Here is a 20,345-nt window from a genome sequence, read left to right on the forward strand (position 1 = left end):
AAATGAATTTTGTAATAACTCACTCATACGCAACCGGATTTGGAAAAAAATTGAGTCTAAATTCAAGAGCTCGACGAGACGAATCCAACGAGACGTCTTGCTCGAGATTCTAACGAATATAGGTACATCAAATTAACCAAAAACCGGTCCAGCTACTTTTGAACTAGGTACCGATTCCAACAAAAGTTTGGAGGAAGGTCTAATCTCCTTATGCCATTAAACTTTTTATCCAAAATTTTTCTTGTTTCCTCGAAACAAGGGAATCCTACGTAATCAAGATAGGTTCAGAACAGAATTATGAAATTGAAATGTTGACGTATTTTACCAGGGGGGATAAAGAAAAAAACTTATTTAATATTTAAATAATAAGTTCTATCTTTTCTTTTTTCGAAGACAACCCTTTCCCTATTTATTTTATTCAACGGTTAGATTTTAGGAATTCGGGCCAATCAATTAGATTTACAGCTCATAAAAGAAACTCGGTCTAGTTCTCACTCAAACCAGTTTCTAATATAAATCCAAGTCAAAACTCTCATCACGGGTTACAAATCAAGATCAAGCCCAGCAGAAAATCAAATATATTTTAACCCTTTTGAAAATATGTTCGGAAAACGTGTAACCCAAAATAGTTTTCATAAAGATAAAAACAAGTTGAATGCATGTAAATGAACAATTCACAGAAGAGACTGAATTTGGACAGAGTCTCCTCTACAGATTGAACATATCAAACCTGAAAAACCTGTCAAATATTCATACATGTTTTCATAAACTTCAACATATTAATAACATCAACTTAAAAGAGACAAGATGCATACTATTTACATGTGTACAATCACAAACAAGTGAGAGAATTATCCTAACTATTCTAGATGATACATATATAATATTAACGTTGTGATAAAATCATAAGTTGAAAATATAATAAAAATTATATTGAGCATACATAATGTGACCCATTGAAGTAAACAGTGTCACTCCGGGTCACCAATACCTGCAACTGAATAAAAACAAATAGGAATGAGATAACCCGAAGGTCAGGTCAGTAGGATACCTAGACATCCTACCCGCACCACACACATGAAAAGTTTGATATATCAATAGTTATAAGTGTTACATATATACAGAGATATTAATATGCACACCAAACAAGGCAATATAATAAGATAAGTCTTCTAGCTTACCAAGATCACGACTGAATACGTCCTCAGTCATGGTCACCTACTATTCGGGGAAGAACCCGTCGGCCTTTGTTAGTATGTAGGCAGGCGGCGCCTTATCGAACGTTTGACTACTGCAGTGTAAACATGGATCCACGTAATACGCCGGTAAGAGCTTCTGTAACTCTTTCTTCGTCACCATCGCCCATCGGGCTAGCTTGTAATCTCAATACACATCGAATAGTAAATCTCACCCAAGCAGTGATACGCTTAGAATATGTCATGACTTACCCAGACGACTATAAGAGCATCGCCGTATAGTAGAGCCATATACCCACGACAATACAACTATCCCGTCTTGAGATGCGTGTTATCTCCGACCAGATCTGAAGCTTCCTCGCAAGGTAAATCATTAACCATTCGAGGAATACCCAAACATATGCATGAACAGTGAACCTACAATAATATTAAATAATCTGAGTGACTCCAAAGCTATAAGAACAGAGCCCTCCTAACAGGTCCCATCAACCAAAGGAGAAGAACGTTTTTGTGTCCCAAAGTAGGGTAATTTTGTTTAAAGCCAAACTTTTATAAGTCTCCACTTTCAGGGATTAAGTATTTTCTTATTAAGAAAACTCGGGTAAACACCATCTTTCATTTCGGTGAAACCATTGTAAGTATCAATCATAACAGAATTCAAACCACACAAACTAGTGGCTTGGCAGAATAAATAACAAGCATGACATTGGGTCGATCCACTAATCACTCCAAGGGTCGGAATGCCCCAACTCCCATCCTCTCCCGACCCCATTTTGGGTAAACTGGAATGGTCGTTACCAAACGGCTGACCACGCACCGAATGTAATCCTTGACATAATTCATGACTAATCCATAACATAAAAATAAACAAGGGGGACCAACCAATACCTGTCGGAAAACAACCATTACACGTAACACATCTCAAGCGATTCCACCACCATGTTGTACTCGCAGCTCAAGCGATTCCGCCACTACATGTTACAATTCACACAAAATGACCACGCAGCTCAAGCGATTCCGCTACCACGTGATTATTTTTCAAAAAAAAAACAATTTGTTTTGTTAAGAGATACATCCATAACATAGAGCGCGCCACTTACATTCATATCATAATTTGAACTAGAGAACGATAAAAAGAAGATAATAACTAAATATATATAATGGTGAAACAGAGAATACCCGTGCTCCAAGTGAGATTCACAGGATCTTACCTCTTCTTGCGCCTCTAATGGTGCTCCTGACTAAGCTCCACCTCTACTCGAGCTCCCTATAGCAGTACAACAGTCCTACTGAAATATAAAAGGGCAAAACAATCATTTGACAGTTACATAACTATCAAGAGTTCTCTTGCAAAGCAAAAATGCATAAAATGAATGAAACTATACTAGGAATGTCCTATCGGCACTATATAGTTCACTAAGATGTTCCACCGAATACCTGAAATGTATACAAACCAACCAACCAACTTTCCACAAACTCTATTTCACATTTCAGAGTCTTTGCAAGTTGACAAATCATATAATAAACCCAATAATATGAATCTATAACTCAAACTGCCAATTCATGTGAAATATGACAACGTTCGGGTAACCATCTCTATTCCAATTCATTTCAAAACTAGTCCAGAGACAGAAATAGACCACACAAATAATTCGACAGCATCTCGTCTATATATGGATACCCCGAATTAGTCCACAATATCTGAAACATGATCCTGAACATAAATCATTTGAAGAAACTAAGGAATAACGACTTCAAATTATAAACCCAAAAGAAGTTAGACCCAACTATACAGTTATCAAAGTAACTATCACAAAACCATCAAATTTGGACGTAATAGAAAATTCCAAACTACTGGATATGTAGAAGGAGTCGGATAGAATTACCTGGAAGAAATTTCATAGAATTCTAAGCATCGAACACGAAGAAATCCGACCATCAAACCTCCCAAATACCTCACAGCCAAAACCCTTCTTATCATTTTCTTTTCCTTGTCAGGCCCGTGGATGGGCCAGTGCGGGTCAGGGCGCCCGCACTGGGCCCACCACCACTAGGGGCTCATTAGTGCTTTCTCTTTGTCTAATTAAGCGTATATAATAAGAGAAGACTGACTACAAAACACTAGACAAATCCCAGCTCAGTTGGTAAAGTTGATTGGTTTATGCAGACTAGGTCGTGGGTTTAACTCCCACAAGAAGCAATTTTTTAATTTTTTTCTTCAATCTATCTTTCTAAACCTTAATTTCAGATTCCGCGAAAAAGAAAAATCAAAATTCTGATCTTTAAAAATTTTATACAAATTAGAAGACTTTTATTTAGTTAGGACAATCACAGAGCACACCATTAATTTGGGTTCATCAATGATTTATTATAACGTGTTCAGGGCAAATTATTTATAATTTGTATTTATTACTTCGCGTGTAAACAAATTTTTTTACCTCGAATTTGTGTGAAATGACTTCGATTAAGTTTGGCACTGACCCCCAAGATTGTCAGCCACGGCCCTGTTCCTTGCTGGTCGTAGGAGGAAAATGAGGTTAGCACCTCGGTTCATTTTAAGCAAACCAAAGTGGGTTAGGATGCCACCACTAACCATGAAGAAAATATACCGTTCTTATTATCTCTCAAGATCTATTAATGGGTCGTCTGAAACATCTGAAATAAATATTCAAAACCAAATCCCAAACCATAATTCGACGCTCTAACTTGTCTGATTCTCCGACTCGAAGGTCTGGACGCTACAATTTGCATTCTACTTATTTTCTTGTTGAAATTGAAAGATGATATGAAGATTTCTTTTGTGTTTGTGGTTGTCATATTCAATTGTGCGAAAATATAGTGCAAATCTCGTATATTTGACAATTTTGATACAATAAAAAAGAATAATAAATCTAGACGTCTAACTCAAATGGAATCTGGTTGAAGAGTTCAAAATTGCTCGTAATTTATATATATATATCATGTTATTTGAAACCTAAATAATAAGGTTATACACTTCTACTGTATATAAACCTAAATAATTTATAAATATGCCCATTTTGCATTCCCGCAAAATACACCGACAGGGTATTTTTAAGTCATGGGCGGAGGGGATTAATTCTTTGCCTTCCTATCCTTCATTTCACCTTGTGTGGTCTCTCTCTCTCTCTCTCTCTCTCTCTCTCTCTCTCTCTCTCTCTCTCATTTTTGTAGATCTCTCTCTTACTAATCAACTTATAAATGAACAGGAGAGACATGAAGGAAATGTAAACAAGTAAGAATAGTTAGAGAGAGAGAAAAGGAGCATAAGATATACTACTACAATGTCTCTCTCATCCCACTTCTTGATTTTATTAGTAGTTATCTTCTTCTATTCAATACCATCAACAACAATTGGGTTGGGCAATTCACCACCAAAATATAGCAGAGATGATTTCCCATCTGATTTTGTTTTTGGTGCAGGCACCTCAGCTTATCAGGTTCACCATTTCTTGGTTCTTACAAATATTCAATTGTTTATCATTACTTCATACCTAATTAAACCATATTAATCATTTTCTCTCTCTTAAAATGAGATGGATAAATTTTCATGTTTTAGTATGAAGGAGCAGTGGCTGAGGATGGAAGGAAACCTTGTGGATGGGATATCTTAACTCATCAAGGTCATAACTGTCATTTGCTTTTTCAATTTTAGTTTTGGTCTGGAATTTCCAAATATGCATATGGTATTTACCCTGTCCTCAAAGCTTCACCAATGCAAAATTCGAAAAAAACTTAAATTGTAATATGTGTCAAGTCCCAACGGAAAATCTATTTCTTAGATGTCACATCGAGATTTCTGGTTCAAATGACATCTCCAATATAACACTCTAAAAACTTAAGAATTACGACAATGCGATTTGTTAGATGGGTAGTTTTGCTTTTAGAGCATGTCCAATGAAACACTCTAGGCAAACACTAAAGTCTAGTTGTTAAGTGTCAATGAAGATTCTCTTTCCTAAATGGGGATCTCTAGAATATCTCTAGTTAACTCCATTCCACTCTTCAATTCAATAGATAAAATTATTAAAAAGCAAGGGTTTTCATTGGTTAGAATTTTAAAGTGACACTTAGAGAGTCTCAAGGAGGCACTCTAATTTCAGAGTGTCTCTATTAATAAATGTTCAACATCATCGTAGAGTGTCCTATTAGAGAAGGTATTTTGACAAAACCTCTAAAAATCTTAAGTAGGCACTCAAAGTTTTAAAGTTTGAGTGCCACATTGGAGATGCTTTTCATATTGAGATTCTTCTTGACACATCTTAGAATTAAATGATGCTACATGATCTCAATTTTTTTTTGTTGAGATACATCACCTCTATTGAGAATCTATCTTTGTAGTTGAAATTTGTTTGGGTTATTGTTTGCATGGCTGGTTTCGTCGTCAGGTAAACTATTTGACACAGCAGATGTCGCCTCAGATGGATATCATAAATATAAGGTAAGTTTTTTTTCGTTGAAACAAAGTAAGTGTTTTTTGTTTGTTGAGAAACAAAGTAAGTGGTTGATTACTAGAAATTTGTAACTTTTTTGTGCAAGAAAATACATAATTTATAATTTTAACGTAGAAACTTCTCTTATGTGATTAGAAGCCCTAAACTGATTTCTGCGATAATGATCTTCATTATTATGTGTCACACAAATCTCAGACAATTTTTTTTCGAATTCGAAGATTTAAAGGAGTCTCTCAAAAGTGTTATTGGAAACGCTTTTCCTCACTCTCCTAGATAGTTTATCTTGACGGAGCACCAATAACACCTTCAGACGACGCCTTAAAATTTATTCATAGACTCAACAAGAAAGTGAAAATATAAAATTTACAAATAGAATTAGTTCATTAGACTATATAGTTTTGTAGTATTCATTTTTTATCTCACTTTCACCATATCTACGTGATATCATTTCATTGCAACAAAAAAATGAGTTATTTCCTATTTGACCCCCTACTTTGTGACCAGTTTCCTCTATGACTCCCTGTTTTTCGCAAATTTAAATATGATTTCCTTTTTAATGAAAATGTCATAACTACCCTTCCTATAAATATTTTTTCAAAATAAAATTAAATCGAAAATATAAAATAGGGGGCTACCTCATCTCTCTCTCTTTCTCCACCTCACCTTTCTCTCTCTTCACCTCTCCCTCTCCGTCTTTTCCGACAAGGTCGCCGGTCGGAAAAATTTCCGGACGACGACCTTGAAAGAAAAAAAAAAAATCTCTCCTCTCTCTCTAAAATTCCGGCGAAAGGAAATCCCTTCTCCGGAGTGTTTAAAGAGAGAGAGAGAGAGACGAGAGATGTTTTTTTTAATGGTTGAAGGTCGTCGACCGAAAAATTTATATTTTCCGCAAAGAAGAGAGAGGTTAGTTGCAGAGAAAGAGGTTGGTTGGAGAGAGAGAGGTTAGTTGGAGGGAGAGAGAGAGGTTAGTTGGAGAGAGAGAGAGAGGTGAGTTGGAGAGAGAGAGAGCGGTGAGTTGGAGAGAGAGGTGAGGTGGAGAGAGGTGAGGTAGAAGTGAGGTGGAAATTTATATTTTTTATTTAATTTTATTTTGAAAAAATATTTATAGGAATGGTAATTATGATATTTATATTAAAAAAGGGGGCATATTTGAATTTACGAAAAACATAAAGTCATATAAGGAAATAACTCAAAAACAATGACTCAAATAGGAGGCCAAATAGGAAATAACTCAAAAACAATACCCCATATCATTTTAAAGAATCATATATTTCTTTGCTCCACCAAAATGGGTAATCAGTAGGACCCATAAAGGAGTGAGAGAAGATGATGAATGAGACTTTTTTTCTTTTTAGTGGATCAATGAGATTCATGGTTGTCTTAAAGCTAAGACATCGCAAAATGTAAAAAAAGAAAGATATTTTTGTACTTGGCTCACAGAAATGTTGTGAAAAAGTAAAAAGTAGTATTAGTAGGTGGGTATGTTTCTAAAATTACACAATTATCATAATCTTATTAGTAATCTCTCCAAGAAAAATGTTTGTAATTAAAGAATTATTTATTTAATCAAATTACTTAGAGCATTTCCAATGTCACACTCAAATTTTAAATCTTAGAGTGTCATATAGGATTTTTCAGAATTTTTCTTCAAAATTCATCTCCAATGCAACACCTAATTTGGATCTCTAAAATGAGGTGACGGTAGTTATTTTAGAGATCCTTAAGAGCATCTCTAATGCAAGACGCAAGAAAACTCTAAAAATCTTATGTGTCAGGTGTGAAAAATGGATTTCTAAATACTCTCTTTCCTATTTAGCTATTTAGAAATACTCTATTGGAAAACGTTCTTCAATGCAACACTCAAGAAAAACTCTAAAAACAATAATTTTAGTGTAAAATTAATTGATTTGCTTATGTATCACTTAGAGATCCTCAAGAAGACACTCTAAATTTAAAGTGTCCTCTTAAGGATCTCTAAAAGAACTACCACCACCTCACTTTAGAGACCCAAATTAAGTTTGCAGTGGAGATGGATTTTGGAGAGAAACTCTAAAAAACCTATATGACACTCTAAGATTTAGAGTTTGAGTGTTGCATTGGAGATGCTCTAAGTCCTCTTGAGGATCTCTAAGTGCCACATAAGCAAATCAATTAGTTTTACACTAAACTATAAGTTTTTAAAGTTTCTCTTGAGTGTTGCATTGCAGATCTATTTTTCACACTTGACACTTAGGATTTTTAGAGTTTTTCTTGAGTCTCGCATTGGAGATGCTCTTAATATCTCGTTGAAAATATAACGAGATACTTGAGTAATGTGACGGATCGAGAAGACGAAGATTCGATTATCACCAAGAGTTGAAGGTATGTCAAGATAATATCTTTAATTCTTCTTGATTACCGGATCTTCGTCTTCTCGATCCGTTACGTTTTTCACGTATCTCAATAAAATAGAAAAGAGAAAAAAGAGAAGTGCATAAATTTGAAAATGAAAAATATACTCCACTTAACAACCTCTTAACATAATAAAAAAAGGGGCCAAACTAGACCACTAAACAATGTTAAAGACTAAACAGGTGAATTGGTCAGGGAGATGAACGGAAATTAACCTGTAAAATAGTCTTTATTTGTTATAACGGCAAAATGCCAAAAGGCCGTAGATCTTAATAATAGTTTTAATTTATAACAATTATTGATGAGCTTCCTGAATCGTAAATAAAAATCTGAAATCACTTTTTTTTTTTGTTAAGGAAAAAATCTGAAATCACTAATAATAGAATCTATTTGAGTATTGATAGGAAGATGTGAAGTTGATGAGTGAAATAGGACTCGAAGCTTATAGGTTCTCAATCTCTTGGTCAAGACTTATCCCAGGTAGTATATAATGTTATATATATAAGGCGCGTTTACGTGTGTTCGCATAAATGATTCTTTGAAAATTAATATATTTTGGTTGCTGTTAACTTTTAGATGGGAGAAGAGCCATTAATCAGAAAGGGCTCGAATATTACAATAATGTGATTAACGAATTAATCGACCATGGTATGATACTTTTCCTTCTTGTTTACAATTGGTTTACTCAGATGCGATTAGTTTACTCAGATGCAGGGACGGATACAAAATTTTCACTTAGGGGGTGCAGATTTATATACTTAAATATTTTTTTACAAGCACATTAATTAACAAAATATTTATATTCATTAATTATATTAATACATCAACAATTACAAACACAATTGTCCTCTATGGGAGTTCATATTTTGAAATGTTCGTATAATCGACTCATAATTTCATTAAAAACTTCTTTTTCAATAAAGACTACTAAACTAACATTCAACCACAGAACACTCATCTTGTTTCTTAAGGCAACTCCAATGTGGGGCTCGGGCTCCCAATTTTGGGAGCCCTTGAATTTTGGGAGCCCCGGGGCTTTGTCTCAATTCCAATGTCGGGCTCCCAACCGGGACTACCAAATCAAAATAATATACGTGTGCGAAGTACGTGTGCGAAATTTTGATTTTAAATTTCGACTATAGATTATTAGATTTCGATTATGAATTAAAATGTGATATTCTTCCGTCGAGATAAAAACAAAAAGATAAACACAAAAAATTAAAAAATTAAAAAAAATACTTAAAAAAAGAAGTACTTAAAATAATAACAAATAAAAAAAATCAATTTAAAAAAAAAATTAAAAAGAATTAAAAAAAATAAAACAAAGTGGGGTGGATTCCCTTTTAGGGAATCCACCCCAAATGTGACCGTTGGGAACACCCCAACGGTCACATTAGGGGCTCCCAGCCCCGGGGCTCCCGGGTTGGAGTGATGGGGCTTAGGGGATGGGGCTCCCAAATTTGAATTTGGGAGCCCCAGTCCCTATACATTGGAGTTGCTCTTAAGCGTGTTTTAACTATCTTCATAGCTGAAAAAATTCTTTCCAAGGAAGCAGTTGCAACCGGCAAAGTTAGTGCTAAAGTGAAGCAAATAAACTAAATGGAAATAGAGAAGGGAGCACCACCAAGATCACTAATTATCAACCTAATAGTTTCATATGCACATGTGTGAACAATATCTTTTTAAATATTAGGAGCAACCAACAACATTATCGAATGTAACTGCATCAGTTTCTGGACAATTTGGAGCAAGAAGCTTTAGTAGTTTAATGAAATTGTTTGTATTTTATGAAGTTTCATATTCATCATTTTCGCGAAACGTCAATCCTTGTTCCAATAGATACAGAGCAACCTCTATGGTAGCACTTAAATGGGTTGCTCGGAATGTCTATCTAATGTCGTTTATGACACATGAGTTGAAGTTTATAGGGTTTAGGGTAGATAAATTGAATTTTATAGTAAAGTAGTTGAATTGAATTTATAGGAACTAGGTGTCCACCGCGTCTATTTAAACTATATTAATTGAACAATTTCAATATATAAAAGTTAAAATACTTCAAATTGCTTATAGCGGGACTCAAACCAAAAATCTCATACTCCAACTCACGCACAACACAATGTCTTAACAACAAAGCCAAGCTTTTATTAATGTCATCTATACGCACGATCAGATATATATATGTATAGACACATAAATATCAAAAAATACTTAAAATGCTTGTAGTGGGAACTCATGTCCTCGTGGTCATACCCGCACTTCAACCCGCACTTTTATCACTAAACCAAGGACTTCTTTGTGTTAAATCAATACATCACAATATATATATATATATTATATACACCAATATATAAAAATTTTTACTATTACTGGTTCTTTTTTTCGGGAAGATCCAAGGGGTGCGACCGCACCCCCTCGCACCCCCATAGATCCGTCCGTGAGATGTCTAATATAATTTCATTTATTGAAACTTCAAGACCTCCAACAATTGTAACATCACTAATGTCTTGTAATCGTCTCAAGGCGTTTATACGTGTATTATGCATCTTCTTTTTTCTTGCTTTCTAAAAGAACAAGAACTATATTATTGTAAGGTGGTGATTTTTTTTCGTTGTCGGAATCAAAAGTACCCGAATCAGATAATTAGAAGAGACAAATATCATGACTTAGATGAAAACAAATATTTTGAAATCTTACTCAAGTCAATATAAACCTTGAATACATTTTTTTTATCATAACTTAGAGAAAAAATAAAAACAAACACTACCTAACATTTTATTATCTTGTGAGATGATGTAGGAATTGAACCACATGTTACTCTCTACCATTTGGATCTTCCTCAAATACTTGAAGATGAATATGGTGGATGGCTAAGCCCAAAAATTGTGTAAGTAATTTCACTACTTTATATATATATATATATATATATATATATATATATATATATATATATATATATATATATTGTGTATGAGTGTATGACATTTCATATAAAGTACATAACATTATTGATCTTGTTTTTGATACAGAGAGGATTTCACAGCTTATGCAGATGTATGCTTTAGAGAGTTTGGTGATAGAGTATCCCATTGGACTACCCTCAATGAGCCTAATATAGGAGCTATAGGATCATATGATTCTGGCTTATTTCCGCCTCAACGATGTTCATACCCTGTTGGTTCTTGTACGGTTGGTAACTCGTCTGTTGAACCGTACACCGCAGTTCACTATATGTTAATGTCTCATGCATCAGCTGCAGCATTGTACAAAGAAAAATATAAGGTTCGTGTTTAATTGTTGCTTAAAACTTCGTCCGATTCCAATATCAAACTCATCTGAAAATGCAATATATAATAGCCCCAACTTACACATATCTGACGCGGGCTAGAAAAATAAACTTTATATGTTTTATAGGTCAAGCAGAAGGGTTTTATAGGCTTGAATGTTTACTCTTTTTGGTGTACCCCTATGACAAACTCTATAGGGGATGTTAAGGCAGCTCAAAGAGCAATGGACTTCTTTGTTGGTTGGTAAGTGACAAGATACATATATTCATACATATAATCGTATACGATATGAAGGAGTTAAAGTGTTTAAGACTAATGTGCTAGTCCCATATTACTTGAAGGAGCATCCAGAGAACGGTCTATATATACAAGATCATTATTTACATGGGCTGGGGTTGAGTCATTAGGACTAAAAGCTTTTGAAGAGAACACTGAATCTTCGGTCAATTTCAATTCTGTATTTGTTGGGATTTCTACATATAATGTAGCTTTTGTCCATGATCATATAGTTTGATACATATGATGTGTTTGTACTCTGAAGGGTTCTTCATCCTCTGACTTTTGGAGATTACCCTGAAAGTATGAAGAGGAGAGCTGGCTCCAGGATCCCATCCTTCACCAAACATGAATCCAAACTCGTTAAAGGTTCAACAGACTTCATTGGGCTAAACCACTACTCAACAATATATGCACAAGACAACCCAAATAGTTCGAAAAACAGCCCTCGAGACTTCAATACGGATTTGGGTGTTAGTCTTAAAGGTCTAACTTACTTCCATGAAATTATATAACGTTTTTCCAGAGCGGACAAGCGAAATTTATAACTAATTAAGTTCTAATTGATGTAATTTATTGTAGTTTCGAAAGACAGTACATCCCACAGTCAGTTTGTTCCGGGTGGTTATCTGCCTGCAAATCCTTCTGGTTTACAGGGTGCTCTTGAGTACTTCAAAGATCACTATGGAAATCTTCCCGTCTATGTTCAAGAAAATGGTATTGTATCCTGTCTACATATATGTGTGTGTGTGCGCGCGCGTGTAGGAACCCTAGTGGCTAGTGCCCATGTTCAAGAAAATGGTTCATATCCTAGTAATTTGCTCTAAGAGCTTTGAGTAGTATTACTTCAGTGATCATATTATTTGACTATGTCAGGTTTTGGAGGGCCGAAAAACGAGTCACTTAATGACACAGCAAGGATTGATTACTTGAAAGAGTATATCGGGAGCATGCTTAAGGCGATCAGGTACGACTTAATTATTAATTAATTCTTGTAAATAGTAACCTTATAGATGACATTTAGAAATTTTCTGAAATTATGTTATGCTGGGTTTGTTCAGAAACGGAGCAAATACAAGAGGATACTTTGTTTGGGCACTCTTAGATGTTTTTGAAATACTAAATGGATATCAGAGTCGATATGGGCTCGTTCATGTCGATTTTGAAGATAAGGAGTTGAAGAGACAACCAAAATTATCAGCTAAGTGGTACTCAAATTTCTTAAAGAAGAAGAAGAAGGAGAATCAAGGCCTAGAAATGAAGAACATTTTGAAGTCTGGATCTCAAACTAAAAATACCCAATTTTTGCAGTAGTCTTCACTTTTTTTTTTTTCAATTTCCTCAATATATGGGAATTAGGAACGCACTCTTCCTTATTGGTGTTTTCGCCCACGCGTATTTATAAAATAAATCAACGTACGTTTCTGTTTGACAACACCAAGATTGTGGTTGACAAAATCATGAACTTCATTTTTCTTAAGTTAAGTCAATTAACTCTGACCACTTTGTAATGTGTTCGACGATATTTTCTGCTCTAACTTGGGTTAAAAAAATGTTTCAGCAAAACTTCAAACCTGTAACATGTCTAAGTAGAGATGAAAATTGATTCTGCCTGAGCCTCCAAACCTGCCTAAGCATGGTTTGGACTGGCCTGCCCTGCCTTGCTTCAATTGAGTGAGCCACGGGTCTTGCTGAACTGGACAACCTAAAAATAGCGTAGGTCACCCCAACACAAGACTGGCTTTTCATGAGTGATATAACAAAGAAATAAGCTAGCAATTGATGTGCATTATCTTATCCAATATCGATGGGCATCAGAGTTTGCGAAGTAGATAAGTCTTGTGCAATATGTACTTTGTGAATTACTTTTTTAAGTAACTCAATAGGTTCTAACAGATATAACGGAAAACTCTCAAATTTGGTTTCTCAATCTATGAGCTGACCTCTAACTCAATTATGTCTGATCAACCAAAAAAGGCGTCCAACTTTGATCACTGATTAAAACCTCTAAGATTGATGATGGTTGATGGTGGTGGCAATAGGTGAAGGGGAATGGTTGTCTGTGGTTGATGAAGTTGATTAATGAAAGAAAGAAGAAGGTACTGAGATGAAAATTAAAATGTAAATAAGGGCATTTTCCTCCTTATTCACATGTTTGATTCGCACAATTGATATTAAATTACTAGAAGTTAAAGCTTTCCGTCCACGAGGGGGTGTAAATCAACAATTTTAAAAACGAGGGTGTAGTCTTAATATCGATATAAAAATGAGGGTCAATGACCAAATCTTAAAAAGAAACATTTTTGTCTTGATTCACATTTGTGATTCGCACAACTAACGTTTAACTAGAAATTAACGTTTTCCTTCTACATGAGAATGTAAATCAAAAGTAAAAAAAAAAATAAGAACAGAAGTGTCGTCTAATATCCATATAAAAATGGTCAAAACTAACAACCATACTACTTAGACCTGATATTTTTGTCGAATCTATATCCATTTTTTTTTTATACTCGGACGGATGCTAATTATTAGTCAGATAGCGTTTTCCTAAAGATAGCATTGACTATTGATTTTTAAGTTAACGGCCAAACTTTGTTGGATACTACTAATTCATTGCCTTCCTATCCTTTACTAGACTTCATGTGGTCCATTCTCTCTCTAACTTGTAAGTAAAGAGGGATTTGCTTTCTCTCTCTCTCTCTCTCTTACTATTCCAACTTATAAATGAGGCACAGGAGAGACATGAAGGAAATGTAAACAAGTAAGAATAGTTAGAGAGAGAGAGAGAGAAAAAGGAGCATAAGATATACTACTACCATGTCTCTCTCAACCCACTTCTTGATTTTATTAGTAGTCATCTTCTTTTATTCAATACCATCAATAACAATTGGGTTGGGCAATTCACTACCAAAATATAGCAGAGATGATTTTCCATCTGATTTTGTTTTTGGTGCAGGCACCTCAGCTTATCAGGTTCACCATTTCTTGGTTCTTTTTTCTTCTTACAAATATTCAATTATTTATCCTACCTTAATTATACCTTATTCATCACTTTCTCTCTCTCAAAAATGAAATTGATAAATTTTTCTGTTTAGTATGAAGGAGCAGTGGCTGAGGATGGAAGGAAACCTTGTGGATGGGATATCTTAACTCATCAAGGTCATAACTCGCAGTAGCTTTTTTTTTTAATGACGGGGGACTTCCCTGTATACTCCCCCGCCACATACCTCATTGCGGAGGTGGCAAATAAGTCAAGAATATTCTAGTATTTTCACCGTGTGAAAAAGTCTAAAATACCACTTGTTCTATTAGGAGTACACCAGGGAGGGTACGAGGGAATCCCCCTATCAGCTCCGGGTTTTTTGAATGTATGGTATTTACTTATGCGGATTCTTAAGCGGGTAGAATCCAAACTAGTGTAGATAGACTAACACATGCATACATATGAGATTCATTTCACTCTTTAAATTTAGGCCGTTCACTTAAATCAGTTGAGATTCGGTTGGCATAAGATAGCTAGAATATTACTTTTGTTGTTAAAATTTATTTTTTGTAATTGGTTGAATCATCAGGAAAATTAGTTGACTCGGCAGATGTCGCTTCAGATGGATATCATAAATATAAGGTGTGTCTTTAATAACTAAAGGTCTATAACTCTTCTGTCACCTTCCATTAAAGACATAACCTTTCGAACGACCATAAATAATGTATATTTTAATATAGAAACTATTTGATCTAAGTGCTAATATCCCATTGGGAAATGCTTTCGACAAATTTTATTAAAAATCTCTCATTGAAAGCAAGAGCCTATGCTGTGACACTTACTTTCATATACGTATAGTATCTTATCTAACGAATCAATTATATAACTGTAATAATATGGATTAATCTCTAACTCTTAAAATGGGACCAACTCACTCCTTTAGCCTCTCTTCCTCCTTTTCCCTCTAATAAACTATTACAAGAATATCTGAAATCACCATTTAGGCCCCATTTAGGATTTCAAATCTTTGAAAGTAAGATATAGAAAAAAAAAGGATAAATTTGAAAATTGATTTTTTTTAGTTAACAACCTCTTAACAGAATCAAAAGGGGGCCAAACGAAAACACTAAAAATTGTTAGGGACTAAAGAGGTGAGTTAGTCACAGTTCTGGAGCTGAACGAAATATAACCCTTAAAATTAGTCGTTATTTGTTACAAGGGCAAAATCCGAAACCACCGATAATAGAATCATCTGTTTGGGCATTGATAGGAAGATGTGAAGCTGATGAGTGAAATAGGACTTGAAGCTTATAGGTTCTCAATATCTTGGTCAAGACTTATCCCAGGTATTGTATATAGTATTATATAATGCGTATTTACGTGTGTTCGCATAAATGATTCGATGAAAATTAATATATTTTGGTTGCTGTTAACTTTTAGATGGGAGAGGAGCCATCAATCCGAAAGGGCTCGAATATTACAATAATGTGATTAACGAATTAATCTACCATGGTATGATACCCATCCTTATTGTTTAGACTTTACTCCGATGTCTAGTATAATCTCATCTTCTGAAACTTAACTACCTCCAAATATTCTAACATCATAGTTGTCTTGTAATCGTCTTTAGGCTTTTCTAAGTTTATTCTTTATCTTTTCTATATGTTTTCTGCCTTCTAAAAGAACTATATATAGTGTAAGGTGGTGATTTTTCGCTGTCTGAATGTGATTCTGTCTGAATCAAATGTACCTGAATCAGACAATTAATCAAGTCAAATAAAAAAATATATTTTGAAATCTAACTCGAGTCTAGATAGACCTTAAATGAAATTTTTATCTGACTTGGGGAAAAAACATTCAAAGACTAACACTATTTTCTTGTGAGATGATGTAGGAATTGAACCACATGTTACTCTCTACCATTTGGATCTTCCCCAAATACTTGAAGATGAATATGGTGGATGGCTAAGCCCAAAAATTGTGTAAGTAATTTCACTACTTTCACACACACACACACACACACACACACACACACACACACACACACACACACACACACACACACACACATATATATATATATATATATATATATATATATATTGTGTATGAGTGTATGACATTTCATATGAAGTACACAACATTATTGATCTTGTTTTTGGATACAGAGAGGATTTCACAGCTTATGCAGATGTATGTTTTAGAGAGTTTGGTGATAGAGTATCCCATTGGACTACCCTGAATGAGCCTAATATAGTAGCTATAGCATCATATGATAGTGGCATATTTCCGCCTCAACGATGTTCATACCCGGGTGGTTTTATAAACTGTACGGTTGGTAACTCGTCTATTGAACCGTACATCTCAACTCACTATATGTTGCTGTCTCATGCATCAGCTGCAGCGTTGTACAGAGAAAAATATAAGGTTAGTGTTCATTGCTTAAAACTTCGTTATGTTAGTTCTTTCCGATATGAATATCCTAAGAAAAGACAAAATATAATACCCCCAACTTACCCATCTAACCCGGGCTAGAAAAATAAAATTTATGTTAGTAAGTTTCGTGAATGCTCGATTCCTTCATCTATGTAGACAAAAGATAGCTTCGATGGATGATTTCTAACACGACGGAACAAAATGGGATTGTGTTTTATAGGCCAAGCAGAAGGGATATGTAGGCTTAAATGTTTATTCTTTTTGGTGTGCCCCTATGACAAACTCTACAGCAGATGTTGAGGCAGCTCAAAGAACAATGGACTTCTATGTTGGTTGGTAAGTGCCTAAATATTTATATTCATACGTATAATCGTATAGTATATAAAGGAGTTAAAGTGTTTAAGGCTATAATGGTGGTAGTCCCATAGTACTTGGAGGAGCATTCAGAGACTGATCTATTATACAAGCTTGTTCTTGGTGTATATTCGAGGCCCTTTAGATGGGCTCAAATGAGCTCAGACCACAAATAAGAGTATGAGCCGATATCCCTGTTGGCTTGGACCTGTGTGGAAAAATCAGGGACAGTAGTCCAACATGAATATGGTTGGGGTTGAGCAGGGACGAAACCAGGACCATAAACAAAGGGGGGCCGATACTAAACCATATTTCTTAATACTCATGGAGTTATATGATAAACTGATGATCTAATTTTAAAGTACAAGTAATTCAGAAAGTGTTGGTCCAAGAAAGTGTAATCGCTGTAATGAACTATAATATATAATTTTTTTTTATTATATTTCAATTGTCTTTCCGAAAAACTTAAATAAAGCAAAATTTTGGGTCTAAGTTTTTACTTGAATCAAGAAAACATAATCGAAATGCGTCTTTATAAGAATTTTCATTTATCTTAGAATAGATTCATTAGATAAACTTAGTTAATTCCATCGATTAATAGAGAACTACATTAACGAAAAAAAAAAAAAGTTAACAAGAATTGTTTTTGTTGGGTGTTGAACCAAAAACTCTATGAAAGATTAGCAAAAAACTAAGCCTAACAAGACTCGAACTCGAGTCCCTCACGCTCACAGCTCCATTCACCACCATCTCATCCACCCAACACATCTGTATAATTTTGAATTGAAGATTATATATTTAGCTGACCAGGTGAGCAATCAGACATTCCTAAGAGCATCCCCAATGGCTCAGGAGATCACCAAATTCTGGTGATCTCCTGAGAAATCCTCACCCAACGGCACAGCAGATTGCCAATAATCTGCTGTGCCGTGAACAGTAACTGCCCAAATGTTCCCTCTCACCAAAATGGTGAGAGGTGGGCCAGGGGTATTTTCATCACTCTTTGGTCCCTTTTTGTTCTTTCATTTACTTTTTGAACCCATTTTATATTTTATTTTAATCCTGTAAGTGTTTTTTATTTTGTGTTTGGTCCGATAAAAATTTTAATTACTTAATTAAATTATAATAAAACCGAAGTCGCAGTTTTAATAAAATGTTGTATTAGTTTCCGTTTATAGTTTTAGTAAAATATCATATTCGTTTAGTTTGTAGGTTTAGTCTTATAATTTCAACTAGTTAAATTTATTTTATAAGAAATTAGTGTTAAAAATGGTATAAAAGAAATTAAGTGTGATGAATAGTGATTTGGTGGGACTTTTAGTGTTTTGTCTTTGGGTTCAACAATTTGAAAACACCAAAAAATTTGGTGAAGATTCCATTTTGGTGATATTTTTGGTGTCAACCATTGGGGATGCTCTAACGGATTTGCAGCCAGGCGAGGGGGGCCATGGCCCCTCTTGGCCTGGCTGTAGATCCGTCCCTGGGGTTGAGAATCTTTGGTCATTTCCAATTCTGTTTTTGTTTTTATTTATACGAATTATGTAGCTTTTGACGATGATCATACCGTTTAATACTTATAATGTGTTCGTACTCTGAAGGATTGTTCATCCGCTGGTGTTTGGAGATTACCCTGAAATTATGAAAAAGAGAGCTGGTTCCAGGATCCCATCCTTAACAAAACATGAATCCAAACTCGTTAAAGGTTCAACGGACTTCATTGGGCTAAACCACTACATAACATTATATGTACAAGACGACCCAAATAGTTCGAAAATCAGCCCTCGGGACTTTAATTTGGATCTGGGTGTTAGTATTGCAGGTCTCATTTACTTCCTTGAAATTACATAAAGTTTTTTTCAGATTGAACAAGAGAAATTTATAACTAAGTTCTAATCGATGTAATTTATGTGCTTCATTGTAGTTTCCAAAGACAATAAATCCGGCAGTCACTTTGTTCCAGGTGGTTCTATGCCTGCAAATCCTTCTGGTTTACAGAGTGCTCTTGAGTACTTCAAAGATCACTATGGAAATCTTCCTATCTATGTTCAAGAAAATGGTAATGTATCTTGTCTATGTATGTGTGCCTGTGTATTCGTTCGCGTTCACACGTCTGTAGGAACCCTAGTGCCCATGTGGCCATGTTCAAGAAAATGGTCCATATCCTAGTAATTTGATCAAATTATGTTGAATTGTGGTATGTCAGGTTTTGGAGGGCCGAAAAACGAGTCACTTAATGACACAGCAAGGGTCGAGTACTTGAAAGGGTACATCGGAAGCATGCTTAAGGCAATCAGGTGTGACTTATCGATTAATTCTTGTACATATATAGTAACCTTGTAGATGCCATTTAGAGTTTCATACAAAAAATTTCTTATATTGGGTTTGTTCAGAAATGGAGCAAATACAAGAGGATACTTTGTTTGGGCATTCTTAGATGTTTTTGAAGTACTAAATGGATATCAGAGTCGATATGGGCTCGTTCATGTCGATTTTGAAGATAAGGAGTTGAAGAGACAACCGAAGTTATCAGCTAACTGGTATTCAAATTTCCTAAAGAAGAAGGAGAATCAAGGGTTAGAAATGAAGAATATTTTGAAGTCTGGGTTTCTAACTGAAAAAACTCATTTTTCGCAGTAGTCTTCACTTTTTTTTTCCTCAACATATAGATATAAGGAAAAAACACTCCCCCTTACGGATGTTTTCACCCACGCGTATATATGAAATAAATCAGTAGTTGTGATGGAAAGCCTCTGTTTGACAACGCCAAGTTTGTGGTTGATAAAATCATGTACTTCATTAGTAAGAGCTCCGTTTTTGCCAAGTGAATGTCAATTAACTCTGACCAGTTTGGTTAAAAAAAGGGGTTTCAGCAAAACTTCGAAATTATAAACATGTCCAAGAAGAGATGAAAATTGATTCCGCCGCAACCTTCCAAACCTGCCTAAGCATCGCT

General features: G+C 34.9%; 1 protein-coding gene across 1 annotated transcript; it reads left to right on the forward strand.

The window, feature by feature from the left end:
- Positions 1 to 4,172: 4,172 nt before the first annotated feature.
- Positions 4,173 to 20,138, forward strand: LOC147569178 (uncharacterized). Its single transcript, XM_086662157.1, has 25 exons — positions 4,173 to 4,654; positions 4,774 to 4,837; positions 5,603 to 5,655; positions 8,464 to 8,539; positions 8,636 to 8,707; positions 10,856 to 10,943; positions 11,086 to 11,338; positions 11,471 to 11,586; positions 11,885 to 12,105; positions 12,202 to 12,420; positions 12,496 to 12,586; positions 12,681 to 12,929; positions 13,516 to 13,540; positions 14,395 to 14,592; positions 14,715 to 14,778; positions 15,192 to 15,244; positions 15,873 to 15,948; positions 16,043 to 16,114; positions 16,497 to 16,584; positions 16,771 to 17,029; positions 17,259 to 17,374; positions 18,991 to 19,211; positions 19,314 to 19,448; positions 19,596 to 19,686; positions 19,783 to 20,138. The coding sequence occupies exons 1-25, from the start codon at positions 4,499 to 4,501 to the stop codon at positions 20,027 to 20,029; spliced, it is 3,303 nt and encodes a 1,100-aa protein (XP_086518283.1). The 5' UTR covers positions 4,173 to 4,498; the 3' UTR covers positions 20,030 to 20,138.
- Positions 20,139 to 20,345: the final 207 nt, after the last annotated feature.

This window comes from Eschscholzia californica, unplaced genomic scaffold (genome assembly GCF_041429995.1).
Source record: "Eschscholzia californica isolate CP2 unplaced genomic scaffold, dmEscCali1.0.p SCAF_1, whole genome shotgun sequence".
NCBI classification, from domain to species: Eukaryota; Viridiplantae; Streptophyta; class Magnoliopsida; order Ranunculales; family Papaveraceae; genus Eschscholzia; species Eschscholzia californica.

What these genes read in the sequence shown, in the direction of transcription:
- LOC147569178 (XM_086662157.1), top strand. Translation starts at nt 4,499, where the DNA reads ATGTCTCTCTCATCCCACTTCTTGATTTTATTAGTAGTTATCTTCTTC. An exon ending in TCTGGGTGTTAGTATTGCAG is followed by an intron (nt 19,212 to 19,313) that starts GTCTCATTTACT and finishes GCTTCATTGTAG; the next exon opens with TTTCCAAAGACAATAAATCC. An exon ending in AGCATGCTTAAGGCAATCAG is followed by an intron (nt 19,687 to 19,782) that starts GTGTGACTTATC and finishes GGGTTTGTTCAG; the next exon opens with AAATGGAGCAAATACAAGAG.